The 26,134-nt window shown below is 42.6% G+C and overlaps 2 protein-coding genes across 4 annotated transcripts in view; both read left to right on the top strand.

The window, feature by feature from the left end:
• Window positions 1–252: 252 nt before the first annotated feature.
• Window positions 253–26,134, top strand: part of LOC311046380 (myomegalin) — an 84,254-nt gene continuing 58,372 nt past the window's right edge. For all 3 annotated transcript variants that reach the window (XM_084058643.1, XM_084058642.1, XM_084058641.1), the window contains exons 1-6: window positions 253–938; window positions 9,998–10,074; window positions 14,700–14,823; window positions 15,196–15,353; window positions 16,060–16,216; window positions 17,941–17,994. In XM_084058643.1, coding sequence (XP_083914769.1) covers window positions 768–938; window positions 9,998–10,074; window positions 14,700–14,823; window positions 15,196–15,353; window positions 16,060–16,216; window positions 17,941–17,994 — 741 coding nt within the window. In that variant the 5' untranslated portion in view covers window positions 253–767. The remainder of the gene's footprint in view (window positions 939–9,997; window positions 10,075–14,699; window positions 14,824–15,195; window positions 15,354–16,059; window positions 16,217–17,940; window positions 17,995–26,134) is intronic.
• LOC311045973 (uncharacterized protein) overlaps window positions 25,733–26,134 on the top strand; it is a gene marked incomplete at both ends in the record, with an annotated part of 1,459 nt that continues 1,057 nt past the window's right edge. Inside the window, one exon of the mRNA XM_084058044.1 lies at window positions 25,733–26,134. This exon is cut by the window's right edge and continues 954 nt beyond it. Coding sequence (XP_083914170.1) covers window positions 25,733–26,134 — 402 coding nt within the window.

The raw sequence follows: 26,134 nt of genomic DNA, 5'->3' as shown, positions 1-26,134 counted from the left end.
CCCCCCCCCCCCCCCCCCCCCCTCTCTCCCTCATGGCCCAGGGGGGTGAGATCTCCTTTCATATCACAAGTGCCTGTGAGTCCAGAGTCTGCCCCCCCCCCCCCCCCACCCCCCTTCCTCGGTGTCCCAGCATCCCCCCCTCCCTCCCTCCCTCCCTCCATGTCCCCTGGCTGTCTGGGATTCTTGGGATGTCTCCCTCAGTAAAATAAGCAGCAGTCGCGTCCCCTCCGGCTCACCAGAACCCACCATGGAGCCGACATGGCTGCACCTCTGACCGCCCGGGCCGCAGAGTTAGCGCTCTGCACCGCTAGTGGCCCCCATACACCTATGTGTGTGTGTTAGCTTTAGATTGTGTGTGTGTGTGTGTGTGTTTGTGTGTGTGTGTGTGATTGAGTGAGTGTGTGTGTGACTGATTGTGATTGATTTTCTACTGTCCCTCTTAGGACGCCGCCTTGTGAATTTTTTTTGTGGCTTTGTTTCTGCCGTTGATTTCTTTCTTCTTGCAGTAAAAGACTTGGTGAGGTGACGTTATTATGGTGGTGTCACCAAGAAGGACATAACATGTCTAACGGTTACCGGACTCTTGACAAACCACAGGACACGTCGACAGCACGGCTAGCCGTGCTGTCCTTTTAACGGGATCCCGCGTCGCCTCATCATCATAGTAAATACGGACAGGTCGGATTTAAAAGGCGACCGCGGGCGATTTTTGTGACGACCTACAGTATTTGACATATACGACCTGTATATGTCAAAGCGTGTGCAGGATGCAGGACATCATGTCTAAAGCGGAGGATATGTCTAACGGTTACCGCACTCTGTCACAGCACCTCAATGACCTGAAGAAGGAGAACTTCAGCCTCAAGCTCCGCATCTACTTCCTGGAGGAGAGGATCCAGCAGAAGTACGATGAGAGCAGCGAGGATGTCTACCGCACGGTGAGTGACACTGGAGCCTGAGTCATACTTATAGTCGTGCGACGGTGTCGCGTGCTCAAAATAGCCGATCTACAAGCGCTCAACAGGTCGCGATGCGACCTGCGGGAGCTTGTATATCTGCAACTTTTGTCCTGCGATACTGTTGATACGATGAATTAAGCATTAGGGAATCCAAGGAGCAGTGGTGGAAAGTAACTAAGTACATTTACACATGAACTGTTCTTAAGTGCAATTTTGATGCTTTATTCATTCTCCACTGCATCTCAGAGGCAAATATTGTACTTTTAACCCAACTACATCTATCTTTTCCTTTGCATATTTAGATTATTAATACGACACATACATTCAGTGATGAACGATGATGTATTATTATAGCTTAATCTATCCAGCAGCATATGAAGTAATTGAAATCAGCCCCACATTTACCAGCTGCAACATTAAAGTGATGAACACATTAATGCATAACTAATACATCCAATAATATGATTGTGAAATGGACCATTCTGTATAATGAGCACTTTTATGTTTGGTACTATAAGTATATATTGAAGCCAATAATTTTGTGCTTTTACTCAAGTAAACATTTGAATGTAGTGCCCCCCCCCCCCCCCCCCCCAGGACTCTATACTAGGTGCACATGTTATTCCCCAACACCAAATCTGTTCGTAGCCGACCTACAGGCCTGCATGCACTCACACACACACACACACACGCACACGCACGCGCGCATGTATGTATGTATGTATGTATGTACGTACGCACGTATGCACACACACACACACACACACACACACACACACACACACACACACACACACACACACACACACACACACACACACACACACACACACACACACACACACACACACACACACACACACACACACACACATACACACACACACACACACACACAGACCCTCTTCTAATCTAGACGTCTCGCCTCCGAGGAGCCATGCCGTAAAACATTTGAGTTCGTCTTCCACCACTGCCAATAGGTTTACATTCCACAGGGTTGATAGGAGTGTGTGTGTGAGTGAAACCCATTGATTATGTTGTTAATGGATGTGATTATGTGTGGGATTGTCCCTCACAGTTCATATCAGTGGCCGAGGTGAGAGCAGCTGATTGTACTGTTGACTCAGTTAACAGACAATATGACAGATATAGAGACATGATGTGACCCATCATTGTTCCATGTTTTAGATAGATAGGCACGTCACTGTTTAACCTGCTCTTCTTTGCTCACCTTTCTCCGGTCCCTTTGAGAGAAAGGGTCATTTTTATGGCTAGGACCCCCCTAAAAGAGTTTTAGGGTTATTAATAGGATGAGACATTTAGTGGTTAGGTTTAGGGTGGGGGTGAGGGTTAGGGGTTAAGGTTATAGGACAGGGATTTTGAAGTTAAGATCGGGTTCAGGAATAGTTGTAATGGTGATTCCAAGGTTGGTTAAGGCCTAAAGTGGGGCGAGCAGGGTAAATACAATTGTAATTTTTTTTATGAATAATTGCTTTTGACATCCCCACAAAGATCAGGATGTTTTTGATGAATCTAACATGTTAGAAATGGAGTTCGAAGTTATAATGGGTTTGTATAGGAAAGGGGCGTGTCTGATAAAATGAATATCAAATATCTGAATGCTGAATCTGTCTGGGGGGCTCACAAAAGCCAGAGTAGACGAGAAAATTACCCAAATGTATATGATATTATATTATTATGATATTTTGTGAAATATCCCTTAGGATAGTAAGAGAGATGCTGTGTGCACGCCCGCACACACACATGTTTCTGTTCGTGTGTGGTGTCCCTTCCTGGAAAGTATTTGTCATCGTCACTGCTTTGCGTTCTCTGAGCCTGAGCACGTATTCCTTGATCCATAATAGGATAACATTGAGTTGATAGCATCATAGTGATCTCTGTGATGCCTCACTGTAACAAACATGATCTCTAGACAGCTGTTCTGTCCATCGGCCCGTCTGTCTGTCTGTCTGTCCGTCTGTCTGTATTTGTTGTGTGTACGTGTGCATCCAGGCTAAGGTGACCCTGTTGGGCCGCTGTTGAGTGTTTGCTTAAGCCAGCCATAGTCGGAAAAGAGCTCTTATCAATTGAAGACCACTGTGTGTGTGTGTGTGTGTGTGTGTGTGTGTGTGTGTGTGTGTGTGTGTGTGTGTGTGTGTGTGTGTGTGTGTGTGTGTGTGTGTGTGTGTGTGTGTGTGTGTGTGTGTGTGTGTGTGTGTGTGTGTGTGTGACTGTGTGTGCAAACAAAATAGCCATCTGATCCATATCACTTATCACGTATGTGGTAATCTTACAAGATTACCACATACCAGCAGTGATCAAGTAAACTGATCCTGTCATATTATGGATGTATGGAAACAAGAGACAATTAATCCTTGTGTGTCACCCTGCACGTTCAAACTTAATTGCTTTAATAACCTTTACAATGGAGACTGCGTCACATTATCCAGCAGACTTAAAGGAAAACGTTGCTGATTTTTCAACCTACTTCCCATTGTTTAGATGTGAGATCAATACTATTGTGTGGCTTGAACTCAAGCTAAAAACTTTGAGAATGAGCGCCATTGGACAAGGGAGTGACAACAATTCACAGAGCCAAGCTACAGTAATAAAGGTGATAAAACCAGACAGTGACACCGGTCATGAAAACGACACGTTTGACGTCATTTTGTGGAGAAATACACAGAAAATATAGGGTAGTTCTTGCCACGCTATATTATCGATCTAATCCAGTGGTTCTCAAAGTGGGTCCGTGCAGGGACCCTCAGGGTTCCTTGAGGGGTTTCCAAATGGATCCTTACAGGTCTGTAACTCTGATCAGAGTGTACAAATGGACCCATAACGGTCCATTTGGTTCCATCTGTACACTCTCAGAGTTATGGGGGCCCTTTGAAATTAAAAGGTTTGAGAACCAAGTTGGTTCTCAAACGTTTTAATTTCAGATTAGATTCTAATCACACTGAAAACATGGGATTTAAGTAAACTTTCCCCTTTAATCTACATACCTCAGTGGCTCACTGTCACTGCGTTATAGGGCAGAATACCAGCGATACTGCCCCCCCCAACCCAGGGCATGTCAGTGTGACACAATAAACAGCAGCTGTGTTGTGTTTGTTCTGCTCACTTAGTAATGCTGCTGAGAACTGAAGCCTGAGAGACACCGTTCTATTTATAGAGCCAAGTTGAGTGCACTGATTTATTTATCACCTGTGTTCATGTGAGGGTGTCCTACTTCTCCCTACGCTGACACGTGAATCACAGTCTGTAGTCTGAACTCTACACGATCCAACATGGGTGTTTCTACGCCTGTAGCATGTAGCATGTACGCCTGTAGCATGTCTTGATTCAAGAGGTGATATATCCCATGTGTACATCAAGCGTTCATTTGACTCTGAGAGGGTGAAAATGTACTGTGTGTGTATGGGATTTTGCCTGAATCAGAATAACAGTGCTGATTATCAGTTTGTAGAATTCAGAGTGAATGTGTGTCAATGCTGACTGATATATAATCAATCAGATGATCAATATGATTGGGGGTCATTTTGTCTTAGCTGAACATCATCAGTGGCCATCCCAGCTTTGAATGGGTGCCTGGTGGCACAGTCAGTAAATGCACAGAGCATGTGCTCCTGGTGAAAGTGAGGACCCAGGTTTGAATACGACTCCCATCTTGTCTTGACTTCCTTGACCTATTGGCAGCGTGCACTAGAAATCTGACACTGATCGGTGTAGTGGTTTATACATACCGTACACACGCACGCACGCACGCACGCACGCACGCACGCACGCACGCACGCACGCACGCACGCACGCACACACACACACACACACACACACACACACACACACACACACACACACACACACACACACACACACACACACACACACACACACACACACACACACACACACACACACACACACACACACGCATACAGTACATGCATGTATGCATGTACCAGTGATGGTGGATAGTACCTAAGTACCTTTACTTAAGCACAATTTTGAGATACTTTTACTTTACTTGAGTATTTCCATTTTTCCAATACTTACAGTATACTTCTACTCCACTGCATCTCAGAGGCAACTATTGTACTTTTGACTCCACTACAATTATTTTACAGTGCAGTTAATAGTTACTTTGCAGATTGAGATTATTATTACAAAAGCCCTATTTTACATACTTCAGCTGTTCGAAATGAGTCGAGCTTGTAGAGTAGGCTGTTTTCGAAAAAGTTTGTCAAATTTGGAAAAACCTGAGTACTTTTACTTTGGTAATGTAAGTAGCCTATACTGTATATGTCAATACTTTTGTACTTTTACTCAAGCAACATTTTGAATAGGCCTTCTACTTGTAACAGAGTATTTCTACATTGTGGTATTACTACATTAAGTATTGCTACTTCTCCTTCCACCACACATACATACAAATGTACATACGTGTGTATGTTTTGAGGTGCGTGCGAGGTGGATGTTCTTGGCACCACTCATGGCTCATGTCCAACCCTGTCATATCAGCCCCTCTCCTGCCTCTCATTGCTGGTCAGGTTAAAAGAGGAGCTGTTGCTGTGGGCACAGAAGCCACCAGGGCATAAATAGCAGGTGCACTGGGATGGCTTTGCTATATAGAGAGCTGCTTTGGAACGGGAAAACAGCCAAGTGGTCGCTCACGCTCTCACCATAGATGTTGCTCTAAAGTGCAACGTACATTATTCATCATTAGGGTATTTATTATTACGCATCGGTCTGTGTCGAGGACGTGATCCGGTCATATGCGACATATGACGGATATAGCATATTGTGCAAGTTATAAGCCTGATTTATACATGCGTGCCAGTGGCGTGCAACTATGTATAAATTAAGCCTTTTAGATGCATTACTTCATCACTTACATGTACATAAGCCGTGTGTTGTGCACCTCTTTTTCAGAGAAAACCCAGGCCTGATAATACCTAAAATAAGGCATTGTCACAATGTTTCCGCATGTCTTTTTAGCGCCTTTATCCCAAGCGCTTTACATTCATTCACCCGTTCACAGTCTGATGGCATGAGGCAACAATCACGTTATAGGGGAATCGGTGTCAGTTCCTGCCTGGACCATACCTCTTGAGCCACTGTCTGCCGCCCCACGTGTTTGTAGAGAAGCCCTTGGCAACGTGCCCGTCTGGAAAATGTACAGTATGCAATGTAATGCAATGCAATGATAATGATAGGGCACACGGACTGTGTGCAGCGCTGCACGTGCAGCCCCCCAGGTCACTGTGAGTGCCAAGAACAGACAGTGCTGCTTGGCCAGTGTTGATTTTGAACAGCACATTTTGATTTAGTTTTAGTCATAGTCTTTTGAATACAATGTCATTTTGTTTTAGTCATATTTTTGTCATCTGAAACGTTTTACTTTTAGTCTAGTTTTAGTCAACTAATTATGATAAGATTTTAGTCGACTAAATCTACAGTTGATTTTGTCGACACAAATGTATTTTGGCGGTGCCTTGATGGCGTCGTAATGCCTGTTTTTACAATTGGTTGCATGCTGAAAATAGCCGGACTACTAGCTCTCAACGTTTCGCGTGTTGTGAGCTTGTAGATCTTTCAGAGCGCAACACCCGAGCGCAACCAAACATAAATGACTTGTCTTAGTTCTACTGGATCTCTTCTCTGTCATCTCAAAATATTTTGTTCCAGGGACCCAAAGATTTGAGGTTCAAATTTTCGCTTTAAAAATATATATATATTCAAAGGTTTGCACACATTTTAACGATTTTTCAAAAATAGCAGATCTACAAGCTCAGCGCTATGAACTTGTATATTTGCTATTTTTGAATACCAAAGTATAAAAGGTTAAAGTGAAAAACTATATTAATACATTTTGCTGAGGACCCCCTGGCTGGAACACCCCCAAGGACCCCTGGGGGTCCAGGGACCCCACTTTGAGAACCAATGCTTTAAAGAATGATAGCCATTGGCTGAGGGACTGATGACAATTCACTGTGAGACAAGCTACAGTAATAAAGGTGATAAAACCAGTGAAGCCATGCTATCTGTTCAACAGACAGATGGACGGATAAACTGTCCTCTCCCTGGACTTTAAGGTCAGTCTGGAAAGAATGATCCCTATCATTCTCACCGTTCTTAATCCCTGTGTCCCCTCATCCAATATAAAAGCCTTTAATGGGCCCCAACAGGACCCCTGGGGGCCACCCTGTGCACTGCCCCATGCCAGGCTAAAGTGGCAGTGGTGGAAAGACATAGTCTGACGTTTTCCTTCAGTAAAAGTATAAATAACACGATGTAGAAATACTCTTACAAGTAAAAGTCCTGTATTCAGAATTTTATTTGAGTAAAAGTACAACAATGTTGGCATCAGAATATACCTAAAGTATCAAAAGTAAAAGTACTCATTATGCATTTTGTTTTTTTGTTTGTACGTTTTTAAAATGTGTCAAAAATAGCAGATCTACAGAAACGTGTCATGATGCAATGTGTTGTGAGCTTGTAGATATGCTATTTTCAAATGCACAAAGGATATTAGCAAAGTTTATAAGCCAAATTGGTTCATGTATGTTTTGTAATCTGCAAAGTAACGTGTAACTAAATCGGTTTAATATTTTGTTTTTTATTGCCTAATTGTAGTGGAGTAAAAAGTACAATACTTGCCTCTAAGATGTAGTGGAGTAGAAGTAAAGTAAAAAGTACTTCAAAACTTTACTTCAGTACAGTACTTGAGTAAATCTATACTTAGTTACTTCCCAGCACTGCAGCTAGGCCAGTGGGAGAGCAGGTATAGTGTAAACAAAGTGTGGAGTTTAGCCTTTGGCCCTGAGGATGAGCTGCATTCCCCAGCTCTAAATATACTCCGCCATGACAGTACACAGAAATGTACCCGACTGGTGATACACAACACCCAGCCTGACACACAGCAGCACACACTGTGTGACTCAGTGGTTCAGCACTGTTTCCTCACAGCAAGAAGCCTTCGTGAGGAGTACCACGTCCAGGACTTTATCGTGTTATCCTCGACTGTTTCAACCCGTGTGCGCTTGTCGTTGTGTTGGGTTAATACTGTCTAATAAATCAAATCAAATCAAATCAATCACTCCGGGGTTCAAACCCGACTGGGGTCTTTCTGTGTGGAGTTGACACGTGGGTCTCCTTCATGTGCTCCGGGTTCCTCCCTCACCAAAACACATGCATGTTAGGGACTTGACTTTGACTTGACTATATTAGGATCTCTGTTAGCCGATGGCTGCTCTTCCAAGAGTAGAGGGAAAAGTGGTGGAAAGTACTTTTTACTCCAATACAGTGAGTCAGTCAGTCAGTCAGTATATTAAAGGGACTACACCATGAATTTAAAAAATAAAAATAATATTTAATATCATATTGTTTATGTCCCTCAAACGTGTTTCAAAAGGTTTGAGCCTAAAGACGTCACGTCAGGGACCAAATCAGTTTGGCCTGTTTTGAGACCAATTTACAGAAAACCCCAGATTTGCTGTGAAAGCCTGAGTGTTCAAACTGGGGTATTTTTGGGGATAGAAGAGAGGTAGGGGAGACCAAAAACACACAAAAAAGAAGAAAAAGTTAAAATTCATGGTGTAGTCCCTTTAAACATTTTAAACGTTCCTTACTTACATGTGTTATATGTACAAGTATTTTCTTTTTAACAGGAAAAGTATTTTTTCTTTTTTAAGTTTCTTTAAATAATATATTTGAATGCAAAGTTTCAATGTGACACATCTCTGAGTGAGTGAGTGAGCGAGCGAGTGAGTGAATGCACCATATGGACCCTGTTATTTGCAAGTGATCAGATAGAGCAGAGAGCAATGGAGCGATGGAACAAACAATATGCTCAGTAATGACTATGAGGAGAGAAGCTTAAGAGGACAGAGCAAATGATAGATGGATAAAAACAGGTGTATTGTAAAGGCAAAGGGGAATAGAAACCAGAGGTTGAGACATGGATACTGCAGGCCGGTGCAGGTGCAGTGCCTGTCAGGTGCAGCTCTCTTGGTGGAGGGGGTGAGAATTTAGTGCATGCAACGCGGCATTAGAGTGATCCGCTTTCACATGCACGGATTGCGTGTCCAGCTACTTTTTGGACCCTCGTTTAGTATATTCTCAGACATCAGGACTCAGAGCTTGACTCTGTGTGTATGTGTATATATGAGTGTACAATTAAATATTTGTTTTATTTTTAAATATTAAAATGAACTAATTCATTCTCATGAAATGGTAATGGTAGAGACATAAAACCTTTACCAAATGATTGGAGTTTGTGGGCACTACTTGCACAACAAATATGACCCCCAACTGTCCAATTATTTAATAATAATAACTTCTATGTTATGTAATATCAGTAATATCATGTATGATTCAGATTTTTTGCATGAGTCAATACCTATTTAAATACAGATTTATGACCTGACCCAACAGATGTGAATGAATTAGAAGAAGGGTGCTAATTTAGTGGGTGCAGCATGTCGCTAGCGTGACAAATTTTTTCAGACTGTAGACTTATAAAATATCAATCTCCTCGGCACTAAGATGAAGAACTGGTTTATATGTGGGTCACCCTGTTTTTTTTAAAGATTATTTATAGGAATGTAATTCATATACTAAAGCAGTGGTTTCCAAAGTGGCGTCTGGGACCCCCAGGGGTCCTTGAATGGGTTCAAGTTCAGTTAAATGGTTGATAGTTAGGAACCAATTGGACCCATTTGTACACTCTCAGAGCTATGGGAGCCTGTGGCCTATTGCATTCATTCTCCTTGAAATAAAAAAAGTTGAGTGATAACCACTGTACTAAAGTATATTTAAAAGATTAACGTGAAGGAGTGGGCAGAGAAAAGCAATCATAGGCAACATTGATTTGATTGACCAACTGATTGAGTGAATAGGTGGGTGAGTGAGTGATTGATTGATTGATTGATTGATTGATTGATTGATTGATTGATTAATTAATTAATGAATGGATACATTTTGAACGATGGATTGATTGATGAGTTGATAGTAATATTCTGCTCTTTGTGTTTCAGAACATTGAGCTGAAGGTGGAAGTAGAGAGCTTGAAGCAGGAGCTCCAAGAGAAACAGCAGCATCTGGACAAAGCCCTGTAAGTTCTACATCTACAACAATGTCATTTATTACTTTGGCATTTTGGTATCTTGAATGAATGTGAGGATTCTTCCAGTCATTCATTCATGATTTGGTCAGAACCAACTCCTGTCCCAAATGGCATCAGAACACCACAGGAAGATTAATGTCTGTCTCAAAGCAGAATTCAGCCTGCATAATACAGTGAATCCTGTTCCATACAATCAGTCAGCCATGCCTGTACAGTAAAATAGTTACAGTGTTCCTCTTGCCCTTATTGACAAGCTCTTTATGACCAGCCATACAGCGTGATCCAATTATCCAAATGTTTTCCAGAGGCATATAGACTATTATGATGAATACATGACGCACGGTGCTGGCATGCAGGAACACTATTCGTCCACGTGATTTAGTCAGGTTTAAACAGCCAAGCACACTATTTGTCCTGCTTTGATGGCCCATACAAACGGCATAACAAGCCTCTGATTGCCTAAGTCCTCTATATCCCAGACTGCTAGAACATCTTGTGGCAGGTGTGTGGGTGGTTGTGCGTGCGTGCGCCAAAGCTGGCGAGGACTTACTGTGCCAATTCTCCTCAGATTCTCCCCTCTCTCTCTCTCTCTCTCGCCACGATAGCGGCGGTGGTAACACCTCATCTCTCAATTAGATCATGTTTCATACAGCAGCAGCAGGTGGAGATGGCAGGCAGGCAGGCACGCACGCAAGCACGCATGCATTCATGCACACACACACACACGCACACGCACACGCGCACGCACGCAAAGGCACATCCTGTGAATGCAACCGCTTATTGACATGAAGCAGACAGGATTCACACTAATGGGAACATGCGTGCAGCAGATATCTTCTTACAGTTCACTGTATCTGTGGAGGAACATACTGTATAGTTCACAGACATACAGTAGATTAAGCATGGATGCACGCCACACACTCGCACGCACGCGCACACACACACGCACGCACGCACGCACGCACGCACGCACGCACGCACGCACACACACACGCACACGCACACAGTACAGCGTTTCACTCCGCTGACCAGAGCCAAAAGGACACTGCTGATATGCTGATATGTTAGCAGGCCTACATGAGCAGGGAAAGGAAAGCCAATACCTCCAACTTCAGACCCTGAGACCGCTCTGCCCCATGATCTGAAACTGACCTTTGACTGATTGACCGTCACTCACAGCACACATCTTATGACAGTGGTTCTCAAACCTTTTCCATGTCAAGGACCCCAAAATGTATAGCAGTTTGGCCAAGGACCCTTCCTAAAATACATCATTTTGTGCCATGGACCCCCCAATGCCCCATACAAGATTTGGTGCTGTCCGATTTGGTGCTGATCGATCCAGATTATTTTCAAATTGAATGCTATTTTCAAATAGCTGATGTATATATGGTTTAAGACAAGTGATTAACCTGATTTTTATGGTATATTAACTGATTTTGCTGGGAATCCGCTGGAACCCTCCCAAGGACCATTGGGTGTCTCGGACCCAACTTTGAGAACCACTGTCTTGATGATAATGTGAATATACAGTAAAACAAGATCCTCATTGTATCCCTATGTCGTGGCATTATCACTTATATAGGAAGAGAACGTGTTCACATTCCCTATTGATCTGATCAATATATTTACCAGTAAACAGAGACTGATGCAAGTACCTTTTGTGCTAAACCAATAAGCATTGCTTTGGAAATCTGGTTTTGATACCAGAGGATACAAAGGATATTATGGTCTCAGTGGTGGAACGTACATTTACTCAAGTACTGTGCTGAAGTTAAACTTTTTAGGTAGTTTTTATTTGACTTATTTCCAGTATTTTTTACTCTTTATACTTCTACTCCACTACATCTCAGAGGCAAATATACTTTGTCCTCCACTACATGTATTTGACTATTTTAATGTACTAGTGATTTAGATTATTAATACAAAACATACATTAACAGATGCATTGTATTGTGTTATTATAGGTTAAGCTTAGCCTGGCTCCAGCCCGTGAATCGCTAGCCACGCCCATTAAAAGAATATGTTCAGGCGATTCTGGTCTGGTGACTCTCATAGGAGGTCTCAGCCTCGGTTGAAAATCTGTACGACGAATCGGGATCGGGATAATCCAGTATGAACCAATCGCCAAAGAGTCTTTGAAAAAAAAAACTTTGGCCACGCCCCCATCTCAGCAACCGGCTGCATTGAGAGGGCTTTCAGACTGAATAATGGAGTGAAACGAAATGAAAATTCAGGCTGAGTGTCAGGCTAGGTTAAGCTACCAAGCGGCACAAAACAGACCCACCTTTACCGGCTATACTGCAGCATTAAAGTGCTGATTCATTAATGCATTACTAATTACAATCCAATACTATGATTGTGAAATGACCCAGTAGTGCTTATTCTGCCACAGATTACTGTAAAGTGCCACATGCCTGCTTGTATGAGAGCCTCAGGATGATTGAAATATTTGTCACAGTTATTCACCCATCTTTTACATAAGCCGAAGAAGGAATTGATAATTGCTTTGCTCTAAACATAGACATCTTAGATATACATCGTAGAATGGAAGGAGCCTTGACCTTGGCCACAAGTGAGACATTCCACATTCCTTGGCGTCACCTCTAGGGCCACCGGTCAGCTGGATGATGAGGACACACAGACAGCTAGCCGGTAGCATTAACCCTTTAGGATCGGGAGAAGCATCTGTGTCATTTTTGGATTTGAGCTAAAAAAACATTATTTTACACTTTGGCCATTCAAAAATAGCAGATCTACAAGCTCATAGCGCGGCACCGAGTGCCGCGCTATGAGCTTGTAGATCTGCTATTTTTGAGAAATCGTGAAAATGTGTGTAAATCTTTGAATATATATTTTTTCAAGCGAACATTTTTGACTCAAATCTTTGCATCTGGGGGGTCCCTGGAACAACATATTTTGAGATGGGAGTCGGCGGCCATATACATATAATTGTGGGGGTCCTTGACATGAAAAAGATTGAGCACCACTGATATAGAAACATAGGTTTTTCACAAAACTGTTTGGATTTAGGAGACGTGTGGAATCGGCTTCAGGTCTTAAAGGGTTAACTCAGTCTGCTTTCAAAATACATCCCGGTTATTTGAGCTGCCAGCGACCGTGCCATGCAGCAGAACAGAAGTTAAAAATGTACGCGGAGAGGGGTTTGAACGCGGACCGGCCGGCGGCAGAGTGGCGGCGCTCGTGTGTACCATTCTGGGAGCGTATACATTCTGGGCTAAGATGTTTTTTTGGGAACTGAGCAAAGTGATGCAAACAGATGCTCATTGTAGGAGTGGTGTGTGTTTTAGAAGGGTGAGAGAATAGCTCGTGTTAAGCTTAACCACTTTTAAACCCTCCAGACGTAAACTGTCTGGACCCGAGCTGGCTCTGCACCACCTCCAACCACTGCACCCATGTACTAGTTATATTGTATTAACCCATTAAGATCTGAGGCAATTCTTAAAAATGATTTCTAAATCCTAACAGTTTTTTGAAAAAAAATCTAAAAAAAACATGTTTTCAAGATTTTTCAAAAATAGCAGATCTTCAAGCTCATAGCGCGGCACTCGGTGCCGCGCTATGAGCTTGTATATCTGCTATTTTTGAATAGCCAAAGAAGTTTAAAGTGACACAGATGCTTTCCAGGTATTAAAGGGTTAACATACCCTATCGTACAGATTGGTTCAAACACATTGTAATTCATTAAAATAAGCTCTGTGCTGCAGCTTTAATTTATGCTTAATTTATATCACACAACAGCGACTGCAGGAACTGATCTTCAAGGAGTATTAAATTAGGCTTTTTTTAGACTCTAGTAATGGGAGATAAAGGTATTCATATTTTATGCATTTGTGAAATTTGAAGCGTGTTCTCGAAAAAGAAAAACAATAAAAAAAACTAAGTCCCAGTCGTCCCAAACAAGAGATTGACTACATGTGTGTATATGCCAGTAAGGTTGTTGCTGAAACCTCTGAATGAACCCACTAAAAAGCTACACTGAGGGCGTGTCTGTTGAGCTATAAGTGTGTGGTGTTGTGTGTCCGATGAACACTATAGGCAGCAGGCCGGTGACATCACTGCCATTAGTCACGTCCCCAACACATTTGACCACCACTTCGCTCATTATAGAACATGTCATAAAATGTGTGAGCATGCATGTGTGATTGTGCGTGTGTGTACACTTGATCACGTGCAAACTGATTTTTAAGACGCTAACGTGCAGCCCATTCAAAGTGATGCTTGATGTTCTTCGGCTAAAATAAGTGTTAAATGGTCTAATAGTAATCATTGCTATAGAGTAAGTGTTTGTTCAGTAACAGGGGTTCTCCCTGTCTCTCCAGCTCTTTTAGTAAACAGAAAATACATTATCAGGTCAGGATACCAATTTTACACTGTAAGTGATGAAAAAGAAGATTGAGAATTGATCACTATCTGAATATAGAGCTTTAACCTTAAACAAAAGCAAAAAAAAAAGATGAGATTTGGTGTAGACAAAAAAATAGCCACGAACAGTTGCAACTCCGTTTTGTTTGTTAAGTATAAGAGGATTTAATTGGTTAAGCCTAAATTTTACAATGATGACTTATCAATCAATGGTTTCTTCCTGACAGCACGACAGCAGAGAGCTTGACCAATCACAATGAGTTGGAGCTGCAGAGGCGCTGTGAGGAGAGACAGCAGGAGATCGACCACATGCAGGAGGTCCTCGAGAACAAGATACAGCTCCTGCAGGAGGTGGGTGCACCCGCTCTACTCTAAATGTCTCTCTCTCAGGGATACCCGGGAACAACATCATTAACCACAAGTTAACCACGTAAACCCTATTTAAGAAATAGTGAAAATCGCAGATCTACAAGCAAGTTTGCTGTTTTCACTATTTTTTAAAACAATTTGGACAATTTCAATAAAGCGATGCATATTATCATTTTTTAAGCAAGTACTCTAGTACTTTAACTTGAGTACAAATTTGACTGAGCGACTTTCAGTTGTACTTGATTCACATATATACTGTAGGAGTATCTATGCTTTGCCTCAAGTACTGAGGCTGTTGAGAAACTTTGTCCACCACTGACAGTCAAAATGTGTGTGTTCCCATTTGTGCTGCAGGAGGCCCAGCTAGCGAGGTGCGAGGCTGAGCGGATGGCCTCCCTGGCTGGCTCACACTCCCATGCCTCCCTGCTCTCTCTTGACACGCCCATGGAAGACATCCCAGAGGACGATAAACCCCTCGCTGCCCTCCCTCCACCCACCACCAACAAAGACAGGTACAACAACGTTAGAATAACGAAACAAAAACATTATAGAAAGACTGACAAAATCTGTGACTGGTGGTGTAGCAAAACATGCTTTTCAAAATGGGGATCAGGGACTACCAGGGGTCCTTAACAGGTCTCTAGAGCAGGGGTCTTCAACAGGGGGTCCGGGACCCCTAGGGGGTCCTCAGAGTTACTACAGGGGGTCCGCCAAATCTTTGTGTGATGTGATTTTTTTTTTTACCTTAACCACTCGAACCCTAGCATCCCTTTTCTGAGGAGAACTTTAGCCAAAACATAGCAGATCTACAAGCAAAGAGGTGTTTGGTGTAGAGGGAAAAAAGAGCAGACCAAGTAAACAAAAACAGTTACATCTGAAACACATTTTTTATACAATATAGAGGGGGTCCCTGCTTCATCTCTCTCTCAGCTAGGGGGTCCTTGGCCTGAAAACGTTGAAGACCCCTGCTCTATACTTGTTCTGCTCCTTTGTTCTTGCAAAACACCAAATCTCTTCCCCGAAAGTAGCCGATCTAGACACAACCTCACAAAGCTCGCATCGCGATGAGTTGTAAAGCTTGCATATTGGCTATTTTTGGGTGTTCGCCCCCAGAATAGGGACCCAAGGATTTGTATTTACGCTAACCTGTACTTGTCAGTCGACATCCCTGTGACCTTAACCCTGACCTCTGTGCCTGTCATGTGTTTTCATTTGTAGGCTGATTGAGGAGCTGACCGAAGAGCTTTGCTCCAAGGACGCTCTGATCACAGAACTGAGTGGAGAGAAGAACTGTCTCACCCAGAGAGTGGGCGAGCTGGAGGGACAGCTGGAGGACCTGTCTTCATCTCTACTGCAGAAGGACAAAGATGTGGAGGTAGGCTGGCTGTCGGTACACGCAGTCAAATGTCCACAAAATGTGAGGCGTTTGTCATTAAATCAGTGTGACTGCCTTGCCATTGTGTTGTGCTAATTCACAACATGGCACGGTAGGGGCCGTGCCATCTAGAAGAGGGTCTGTGTGTGTATGCAATGACGGGTTAATGCACGGGCAAGGTGGGAACATGACGATTCGAGGTTATTTTATTGGAGCAGTCGTTTTTTTTTGGGGGGGGGGGGTTTGCCTGTTAATTTCTTAACTTAAAATAAATCCTATGTGTTGACTAATCATATTACAAGTTTCCAATAGTGAAAATGAAAGAGATTCTTACTTTGAAGTAACTTTGAGTAAATCAGATTTCTGTTGAAGCCATCTTGACGCTTGTCAAAAGTAAACGACGGACATGGATGATTAAAAAGCAAGATTTTGGCAAAACGTCATATTTACGATATGAAGTGTGTGTCTGTCTGAGTGTAAGGGGCTAATCTCACTAACCATCGGTCCAATTAGTGAAACTTTTTTTAAAGATTTGTTTTTGGGATTTTATGCCTTTAAAGGACAACTTTGTTTTTACAACCAAGGTTTATATTTTAGCTTGTAATTAAAGTAAATAAAAGATCAGTGTTATTTTTTTTTCATTTACTGCTTTTTTAGTTTTGGCAATTTTCTCGATATTTTTTACAGTGGGCGGGGGCATTCTGTCCGGTGGCTAAATATGCCTTTTTTACACAATAAAAAAGGTCCTGTGATCTTTGATGGCCAAATGTGAGTTATTGGGGGCTAGAAGAGCTACTGTAAATAATAATAAAGTAAACGCCGGGTTATTGTGTAAAAGAAAAGACATATTCAGCCACTGGACAGAATGCCCCCGCCCACTGTAAAAAATATTGCAAAAATTGCTAAGAGAAAGCAGTAAATTAAAAAGATTCAACACTCATCTTTTATTTACTTTTAATTACAATCTAAAACATAAACCTTGGTTGTAAAAAAACAAAGTTGTCCTTTAATGATATGACAGTAGACTGACAGGAAATGGGGGGTGACACGCAGCAAAGGTCGTCAGGATTGGGGTTCGAACCCGCGACACGCTGTCAGGCTGGCATTGCAGCCTAGGGTGCCTGGACCGCCACACTGCGGCCCAGAGTGAAACCTGCTTTGTGCATGCTGCCAGTGCCAGTAGGTCAAATTAGTTTAGAAGTTTGTTAACAGTATTGGGGAGCTTCCATGCGGTACGTAGTGACGCAATGACTGTCCTAGAGAGAGAGAGAGAGAGAGAGAGAGAGAGAGAGAGAGAGGCCCCTGAGACCAGAGGATGTGACATTCCACAGCTCTGTTTCAAGGGCTATTCATGTAGGGCACTGGGACGAGAAGTACCTGCTGCAACACATGCGTGCACTTACTGTGTGCATGCCACGAATACACGTAAATCCATGAATACACACATGAACGCAAATATGCAGTACAATTCTCTGTGTTAATTCATCCCTTGGTAACTCTGACAGTGTACATTTGAATAGAAAAATAGTAGATATACAAGCTCATAGCGTGGCACCGAGTGCCATGCTATGAGCTTGTAGATCTGCTATTTTTTTTTGAAAAATCATGAAAATGTGTGCAAATCTTTGAAAGAAAACATTTTAACTCAAATCTTTGCTCACAACGCCTCGCAGCGCAGCGCATCTACTAAATGCATACATTGTTCCCTGGTTGTGTGTTCACAGTTCTACCAGGAGGAGCTGGGTCGAGAGAGACTACGCATTGAACAGGAGATGCAGGTAGGGATCATTTTCGATATTATTATTATTATTAGTAGCAGTAGTAGTAGTAGTATTAGTATTAGTAATATTGTTAGTATTCTGCCCCTCAAAGATGTGGATGTCGCATTTCATGAACATTTTCATGAGAAAAGTGAATGGAAAATGTATTCATTTTTTAATGAAATTATGAAGACACCTAAGGATGTTATTGCAGAGTTTGACCAGTGAGGGTCAGTGTTGTGTCGCTGCAATGAGAGCATGTTGTTTTGTGCAGAACAGTATATGACTCCCTACTATGGAGAGGCAACACATGTTCTGGAAAGCACCGTGTAGAGAGGACCATGGTTTGCTGAAAATATGGGTCACCTTTTACATTAAAGGGCCATCAATATTGTCATTGCTGTGTAATGACACCTCATGAAGATATATGGTGAATTATTGGTTGTTGTTGCACAAACGATAAATGCAGACCAGACAATTTCTCTTACCAAAAGCTAAATCAATAATTAATTGTTCAATAATCTGACCAGTAAATATTTAGCCGTGGGTGAGTGAGTTACTGGGCCCAAACCCTCCATCACAAATGTCATATTTTGTCATTTTGTTAGTGTTTACAGTAACAGAATGAGTTGTACTCATGTCCATGGAATTATTCAAACCAGTGGCCTAAATAAAGAGTAACTGAGTTATTACAGTCTCATATACAAATTATATGGTGGCGCTTGTATGAGTCTTCTCTCACTAACGATCCGCACCTGGCACAACATTACACAATGCTATTGTATTTAAACACTTAATCCCTATACGGAAATATATGATCTATTAAGCTCACACCACGTTGCACAGCACAGTATCGCAGTACATGGTGTGCTTGTTTTGGAAAATGTTAGAAAACATTTTCACCTATAATGACATATTGTCCGAAATAGCGATGCCAGGTTGAAAGTGACTCACGTTGTTCCACTTTTCCAAATGGAAAATGTACACGTCACACAGAGAAAATGTACCGTGTAGGCTACAGTATGCACACTGAGCCAACTAAAGTGCCCAAACATCATTATTTATTCCCTTGTTGCTAGCTAGATTGATTCCCCACAGGGGAGAATGTTCTCTTCAGTTAAATGGAACAAATGGAGATGGCCCATTAGTCTGACACCAGTGACTTCAACCAGGATATTTGGTGAATCATTGCACTTCACTGGTTTGACTAATCAATAGTCATTACCACCATATTTAGCTTGATCAATGTGTCTGTCTGTTTTAGCCCCAGTCCATCCATCTGGCTCTGAACAGCCCTGCATGGGTCTTGGCATTTGGCTGTGGCCTCAACGCCTCACTGATTTTGTTTCAGGGATATTTGTTGCTGAATGTTGTTGTCGAGTTGAGGTTCGAAATTTGAGTTTTCATTTTAACTTGCAAATCAGCTCTGTCTGAGCGGGGATGCAAAATGCCGTTGCCAGGGAGGCCCCGTGGTCAGATTTCACACTGTGTGTGTGTGTGTGTGTGTGTGTGTGTGTGTGTGTGTGTGTGTGTGTGTGTGTGTGTGTGTGTGTGTGTGTGTGTGTGTGTGTGTGTGTGTGTGTGTGTGTGTGTGTGTGTGTGTGTGTGTGTGTGTGTGTGTGTGCGCGCGCGCATGACACTGCTCATTGCTAACGCTCAGCTGAGCTACATACTGTATCATCAAGGGAAACACGTGACTGAAAGTGTTAATGTGTAACACCTATTTGTTCTATAAAATATGCCTTATGTAGGCTGTAGTTTTGACAGGCATTGTATTTTAATGTGTTTTGAATAATCATAATGATGCGACTAAATTTGTTTTTTTCTGATAAAATCTGACAAATATAGCATTGTACTATGCAATGTGCATTTATGGCCTGCATGAGTGTGTACGTGCGTGTGTGTGTGTGTGTGTGCGTGCGGCCTACGTTCTCACGGTGGTTACAGCTTCCACTGCGTGCAGCCGCTTGTGTTGGGATAGCGTGTTAGAGGGTCTGGTTTCATCTGGCTGGTCGATGGGTTGAGATGACCTTTTGAGTGCTCAGAGACCCTGATATTGGATATCAAGTTCTGTTGTCTCAGACAGACACCCGCTAGGAGAGCTCTTAATTGGTTCCCCAGACACCACAGGCATTACTGTTAAGATACATCTTAAGTCTGGAGAGAGAGGGAGATGGGGGAGGGGAGACATGCTGACAAATTATGAAATAATGAGAAAATAATGTTATGGATCTGATGACCGGAGGAATGCCTAATGTTGCTATTTTTATCTGAAAAACATCAATGGACTGTCAACCCAACGTTGCTATTTTTATCTGGAAAAAATCTATGGACTGTCAACTGCCTGATTTGTACTCATGTTTGTAGAAGTAGTAGTAGTAGTAGTATGTCAGGTGATATACTATTTTGTCCTTTTTTTCTTTTTTACTGTACTTCATTGTATGGCGAATAGCGAAAATACCTGATCTATAAGTTCGCAATGTGTCACATCGCGGCGCAGTTGTTTTCTTTTGAGAATTCTTTATGAAAATGGGTGAAAATTGTGGATTTGTTTACATTTTTTAACATTTTCACGTATAATGACATGCCCAAGATAGGGACATCAGGTTGACAGCCAACATTATCACACGTCCAATGCAGCTCACTTTAATCAAATGGTTCAAACATCACATCGACGCACATCGATCCTCATGAGGATGCTAATTCCGAGATCAAATTAGCCGGTGATTTAGCAGACATGCCAAGCCAACATACACGCTCTGAGTGCAAGGGGTCAGGCTCATTAAAGATGCTTTCCATGAAGACAGCGGTTCCGCCTGGGGCGTTTTGTGGTCACATTATCTCAGTCACGGTGTGAGAACGTGACCATCTGTGTGTATGCACTCAGACATATACAATCTGTGTTTACCATGGAGACCAACTTAAACCAGTAAAAATGCATGAAAGTATGTATGCATGATAGGGGAGGTCTGTGTTTGACTCATACACTCAAATCACTGATACAGCTCATCACCTCGCAGTCCCATGCTGATGCATAATAAAAAACATTATTGCAGTTAAATTAACACGGTAGATTTGACCGTGCGTATACAACAAAACCACTAAAGTACTGTAAATTCAAATAGCAGTACTTGTGTCAAAAAGATATGACACAAACGTGAGCTCAGATGCACATTTCTCTTTATTCGTGGATTAACCCATTAAGACCTGGAACTGTGTCATTTTTAGATTTGAGCTAAAAAGCATTATTTTACACTTTGGGCTATTCAAAAATAGCAGATATACAAGCTCATAGCGCGGCACCGAGTGCCGCGCTATGAGCTTGTAGATCTGCTATTTTTGAAAAATCGTGAAAATGTGTGCAAATCTTTGAATATATATATTTTTAACGCGAACAACTCAAATCTTTGCTTCTGGGGGTCCCTGGAACAAAATATTTTGATGGGGGTCCGTGGCCAAATACATATAATTTTGGGGGTCCTTGACATGAAAAAGATTGAGCACCACTGATATAGAAACATACGTTTTTCAGAAAACTGTTGAGATTTAGGAGACATGTAGAATCGGCTTCAGGTCTCAATGGGTTAATAAAGTATTTCTCATCTAATATCATCATCTAATTTCTTTAAATTTATGCTACATCAGGCTAACATGTTTCAGCCTGGTGAGTTGGGAGTGGGGTTTTGTAAATCTTTGCTACCAATATGACAAAGAATAAAATATATATATATCAGTCCAGTTCATTCTCATGTTAACCGTGTCAAAAATGGCTTCCATCTGCGATACCCCGCGTCCAGCAACAGTTTTAGGCCTAAGCAATTGCCATTCCATCAGTATACAGTAAACTCCTACAGCTCATAGGGGGTACAAATGGAACCAAATGGACCCTTAGGGTTAAGTTAAATTACTGTAACATGCATGATTTTTACAGTGTAGAGCTGCCCTATCTCCTTGCCTTGCCAGTGGGGGCATGCATGTGTTACCTTGGTAACCAGTTTTATTGCCCCGTTATGCTGATCTGTGGAGGAGGCAGAAGGCTGGACCCTCCCTCTATCTCCTCCATCCCCTGTGGATCATGTGGCCTCTTTGTCTGATAACGCACCAATAGCTACGTAATCTCTCAGATGCAGCCGGGCACCTGTACCATCTTATACAGACAATAGAATAGAGAATAGAATAGGATAGGAATCGATTTGTCCTACTTCTGTGTAAGAAAATGTTGCATAGCAACAGAGAGTATTAGCAGCACTTCGTATTTTAACCTCTTAAAGACTGTATACCTCATTGACCGGCATCCCCCAGGGCTCTACACTAGGTCCGCTCCCTTTTTCCCAGTCTGCACCAAATCTCTTTGGTCACATTTTTTTGCGAGTCTCGCAACGCGTTGTTAGCTTGGAGATCGGCTATTTTCGTGGAACGCCCCCATAATAGGGAAATATAGGCCTAGGGTTTAAGTTGTTCAATGCGTAGTAGCCTGATAAATTATGATTGAATTATGATTATTGCATTGCATCATTATTGCATACATTCACAAGCTTTTATTTTGGCATTGTGGATGGATTTATCTTTGGCATTTTAATGTTTTATTTCAGATAGGTCAATGTAGAGAAATGGGAAACCAAGGATAGAGAAAGAGTGGGGAGGCGTGAAACCAGATAGGGGTCGGATTCGAACCCGGATCCTCGCTCTGACTAGCAGCATATGGTCTGTGAATTAACTGGCTGAGTCACCAGGCAACCCTGGCACTGTAGATAGAAACTAAACAACAGGACACTTATATTTTTGGATGGAAGTATTAGGATAGATCATATTTCCATAAAGGAAAAAAAATGTGTGTGTGTGTGTGTGTGTGTGTGTGTGTGTGTGCGTGTGCGTGTGCGTGTGTGTGCACACGTATGTACATGCGTGCGTGCGCACGTTCGTGTGTGTGTGTGTGTGAGTGAGTGAGTGTGTGTGTGTGTGTAAGTAAACTGATGGACAGAGAGAGAGAGAGAGACACAAAGAAAGCTATATCTGTTTGCATGAGAGCACATGAGAACATCATCCATGCATGATCTGACACTAACAATTCCTGTTTCCATGTGAAGTGTTCAGTTAGAGTTGTAAATATTGAGGTGTAAACGTTGTTCTATGGAATTTATTATTCCTTTCAGAATAATAATAGAATCATAATTTGCAAATATCCTGGTCCTCGAATATTCCTTTTGGATTGTGTTCGTTCAACCATCCAATTTAACGCGTTTCAGTTCATGTACATTATTCAGAGCGTCACTAATGTAATGTTCAGTGGTGGAAAGTAAGTACATTTACTCAAGTACTGTACTTAAGTTACATTTTGAGATATTCTTTTTACATTACTGGAGTATTTCCAATTTTCTGTACTTATACTTCTACTCCACTACATCTCAAAGGCAAATATTGTACTTTTACTCCACTACAATTATTTGAAAACTTTAGTTACTACTAGTTATTTTTGAAAACTTGTGAAAATGGGGCATTCTTCATGAAGAGTACTTTCAACAACATTACTGTACTTTTACTGTACTTTAAAAGAGTATTTCTACAATGCGGTATTGATACTTTTACTTAAGTAAAACATGAGTACTTCTTCCACCACTGCGTATGCTACTGTGTACACTACAGTAGTACACACTGTGTAGTGTAGTACACACACTACGTAGTACACACACTACACACTGTGTAGTATGGTAGTAAGTAGCATTTCACCTGTTCACTGATGCGTATGGAGCTTAGTACTAGTAGACCGGGCAGAGAGAAGTAGCACCGTCCCCCCGGGGGGGGTCACACTTTGTTCTTCTGCGGACATGCTGACGACAGCGCGGTTTGCAGCTATTTTCTCTGCCTCAAAGTTAAAATAAACAATGATTAACAAAGAGAAAGCGACTTGATTTATTACGGAACGAGACGCATAAAGAAGAATGCGCCGCACCGTTCCAACCACCCCCCTCCCCTGTGTCTGTGAATGGTGCGGTCTGCCGTTGCAGGTCTCATCTGCAGTGTTGCCAGGTCCGCTTATTATAAGCGACTTTGGGCTTATTTTCTGTAAAGTTGCTTGTAAATATTGGTTGTTGCGGGTTGAATATTGATTGATTGGATGCTTAATTAGCAGTTTGCAAAAAAAAAGCATAGGAAAGTACAGTTCAATACAAGGTCTGGTAAGATTTGAAACCCAAGAAATGGCTATGGCTTGTTTCCATTGGGGTCCTTTGTACTCAATTAATCGAAACATTTAATAGCAGACAGATATACAATACTATGCAAAAACATCATATAAACGAGTAGTGTAGAAAAAGTGTAAAAAGTGGTTGTGGTGTAGTGTAGTTGCTTATTTGGGCTTGTTACTTAAATGTTGTTTAAACCAGTGTTTCTCGAACATTTTCATGGCAACGAGTGGACCCCCATATTAATATGTATTTGACTGCAGACCCCCATCTGAAAATAATTTATACCAGGGGCCACCATGACCATACAAGATTTGTGTGGATTTGAAATATTCCAAAATGTTCACTTTTCCCCCCCAAAATCTCTCTATGAAAATGTGAGCTTGTAGATCTGCTATTTTCAAATAGCTGAATAGGTTTAAGTGCTAATGCTACTACAGTCGCTTCTTTTTGGCTGTTTTTCATAGACCTGGTTGCTTGTTTCTCTCTCACAATCTGGCAACACTGGTCTCGTCTGTGTGCTGGTCAGACAGAGACAGCTCCAGCAGCACTACGATACAAATGAACGCCTCTCTGCCGTTCTGACTGGGATGAATGAAGGATTCCACAAGTCATTTTTAAAAACACCGAAGAACATGACGGAACATTCAGAGGACTTCTTCCTCGTGATGCAGCGTGCTGCTGCTGCTCGCGGTGCGTGTGAGTGAGTGCGTGTAGACGGAGTCACGGCAGCCGAGCAGCAGCGCTCACCGGCGGCAGTGACAACCTGAGAGTCTCCGGTCGGCTCCCATGACAGCCAAGTGATGCAGAGGAACGTGTGCGTGTGTGTTTGAATTGAAAACGCACGTTTTCGCTCGGTGACGAGAGAATAAGGAATATATACCGATCATCATGAGATAGATATGAATGAATGACCTGATGAAATCTGGATGACTTGACATTAGATTGCAATTTCTTTTTGGAACCGTTATTTATTGTGCAAGAATATTGACGTCGCACCTTGAAGATCAGGAGTGGTGACGATGATGTCTGTCATCTCTCATTGACATTTACCGTCAATCCTCGATCATATTTGGGACATGAATATGTCCCAAATGACATTGGCGTTTGCAGCTCAGTAATCGTTTCAGATCATATAGCTATACTACAAATACATATATATATTTTTTTCTTAAAATATAAATAGAGGTTATTTATTTAATATTGACGTTGTCTACCTCAAGAAGAGATTATATGTCATATTTTCAAACCAAATCTTATTTGCAGCATCTAGGCTGCCAGCATTCCCAACATTATTCATTTGAGACATGGAGCCTCTGTTATTATGGCCGGAGAGGAGAGCACATTGCTCCTATTGCCTTTCATGAATAATCAATGCTGCTTGAGCTTTACGCCTCCTTCTGATGACATAACCACGATGAAGATGAGGTCGTCTGTGGGGTCGCTGGACAAGTCAGTGCGCTGAAGTGCGTGCAAGGCGGATATTCTGACGGTCGTTCAGCACCAGAAACGTCCCCCTCTCCTCATCATCACCGCAGCCCCCCCCCCCCCCCCCCCCCCCCTCTGCCTGTGGAATGCTCGACCTCAAGATGAAGGAGGCTTGTCGTATCTGCGCGCGGGAACTCTGCGGGAACCAGCGGCGGTGGATCTTCCACCCGGCCTCCAAGCTCAACCTGCAGGTGCTGCTGTCCCACGCCGTGGGCCGCGAGCTGACCCGGGACGGCAGGGGGGAGTTCGCCTGCTCCAAGTGCGCCTTCATGCTGGACCGCATGTACCGCTTCGACACGGTCATCGCGCGCGTGGAGGCCCTGTCCATCGAGCGGCTCCAGCGGCTGCTCCAGGAGAAGCACCGGCTGCGGCACTGCATCGGCGGGCTCTACCGGAAGACCAACGGCGATGAGGAGGAGGAGGAAGGGGCCGCCGTGACCGTGGCGGGGCCGGGGGGCGGTGTGGTGGACATGTCCGGGCTGACTCAC

The sequence above is a fragment of the Gymnoscopelus microlampas genome (genome assembly GCF_963454915.1).
Source record: "Gymnoscopelus microlampas genome assembly, chromosome: 5".
In the NCBI taxonomy this organism is placed as follows: domain Eukaryota; kingdom Metazoa; phylum Chordata; class Actinopteri; order Myctophiformes; family Myctophidae; genus Gymnoscopelus; species Gymnoscopelus microlampas.
The sequence above is the reverse complement of the archived record's forward strand: the minus strand, read 5'-3'. Positions and strand labels throughout refer to the sequence as shown.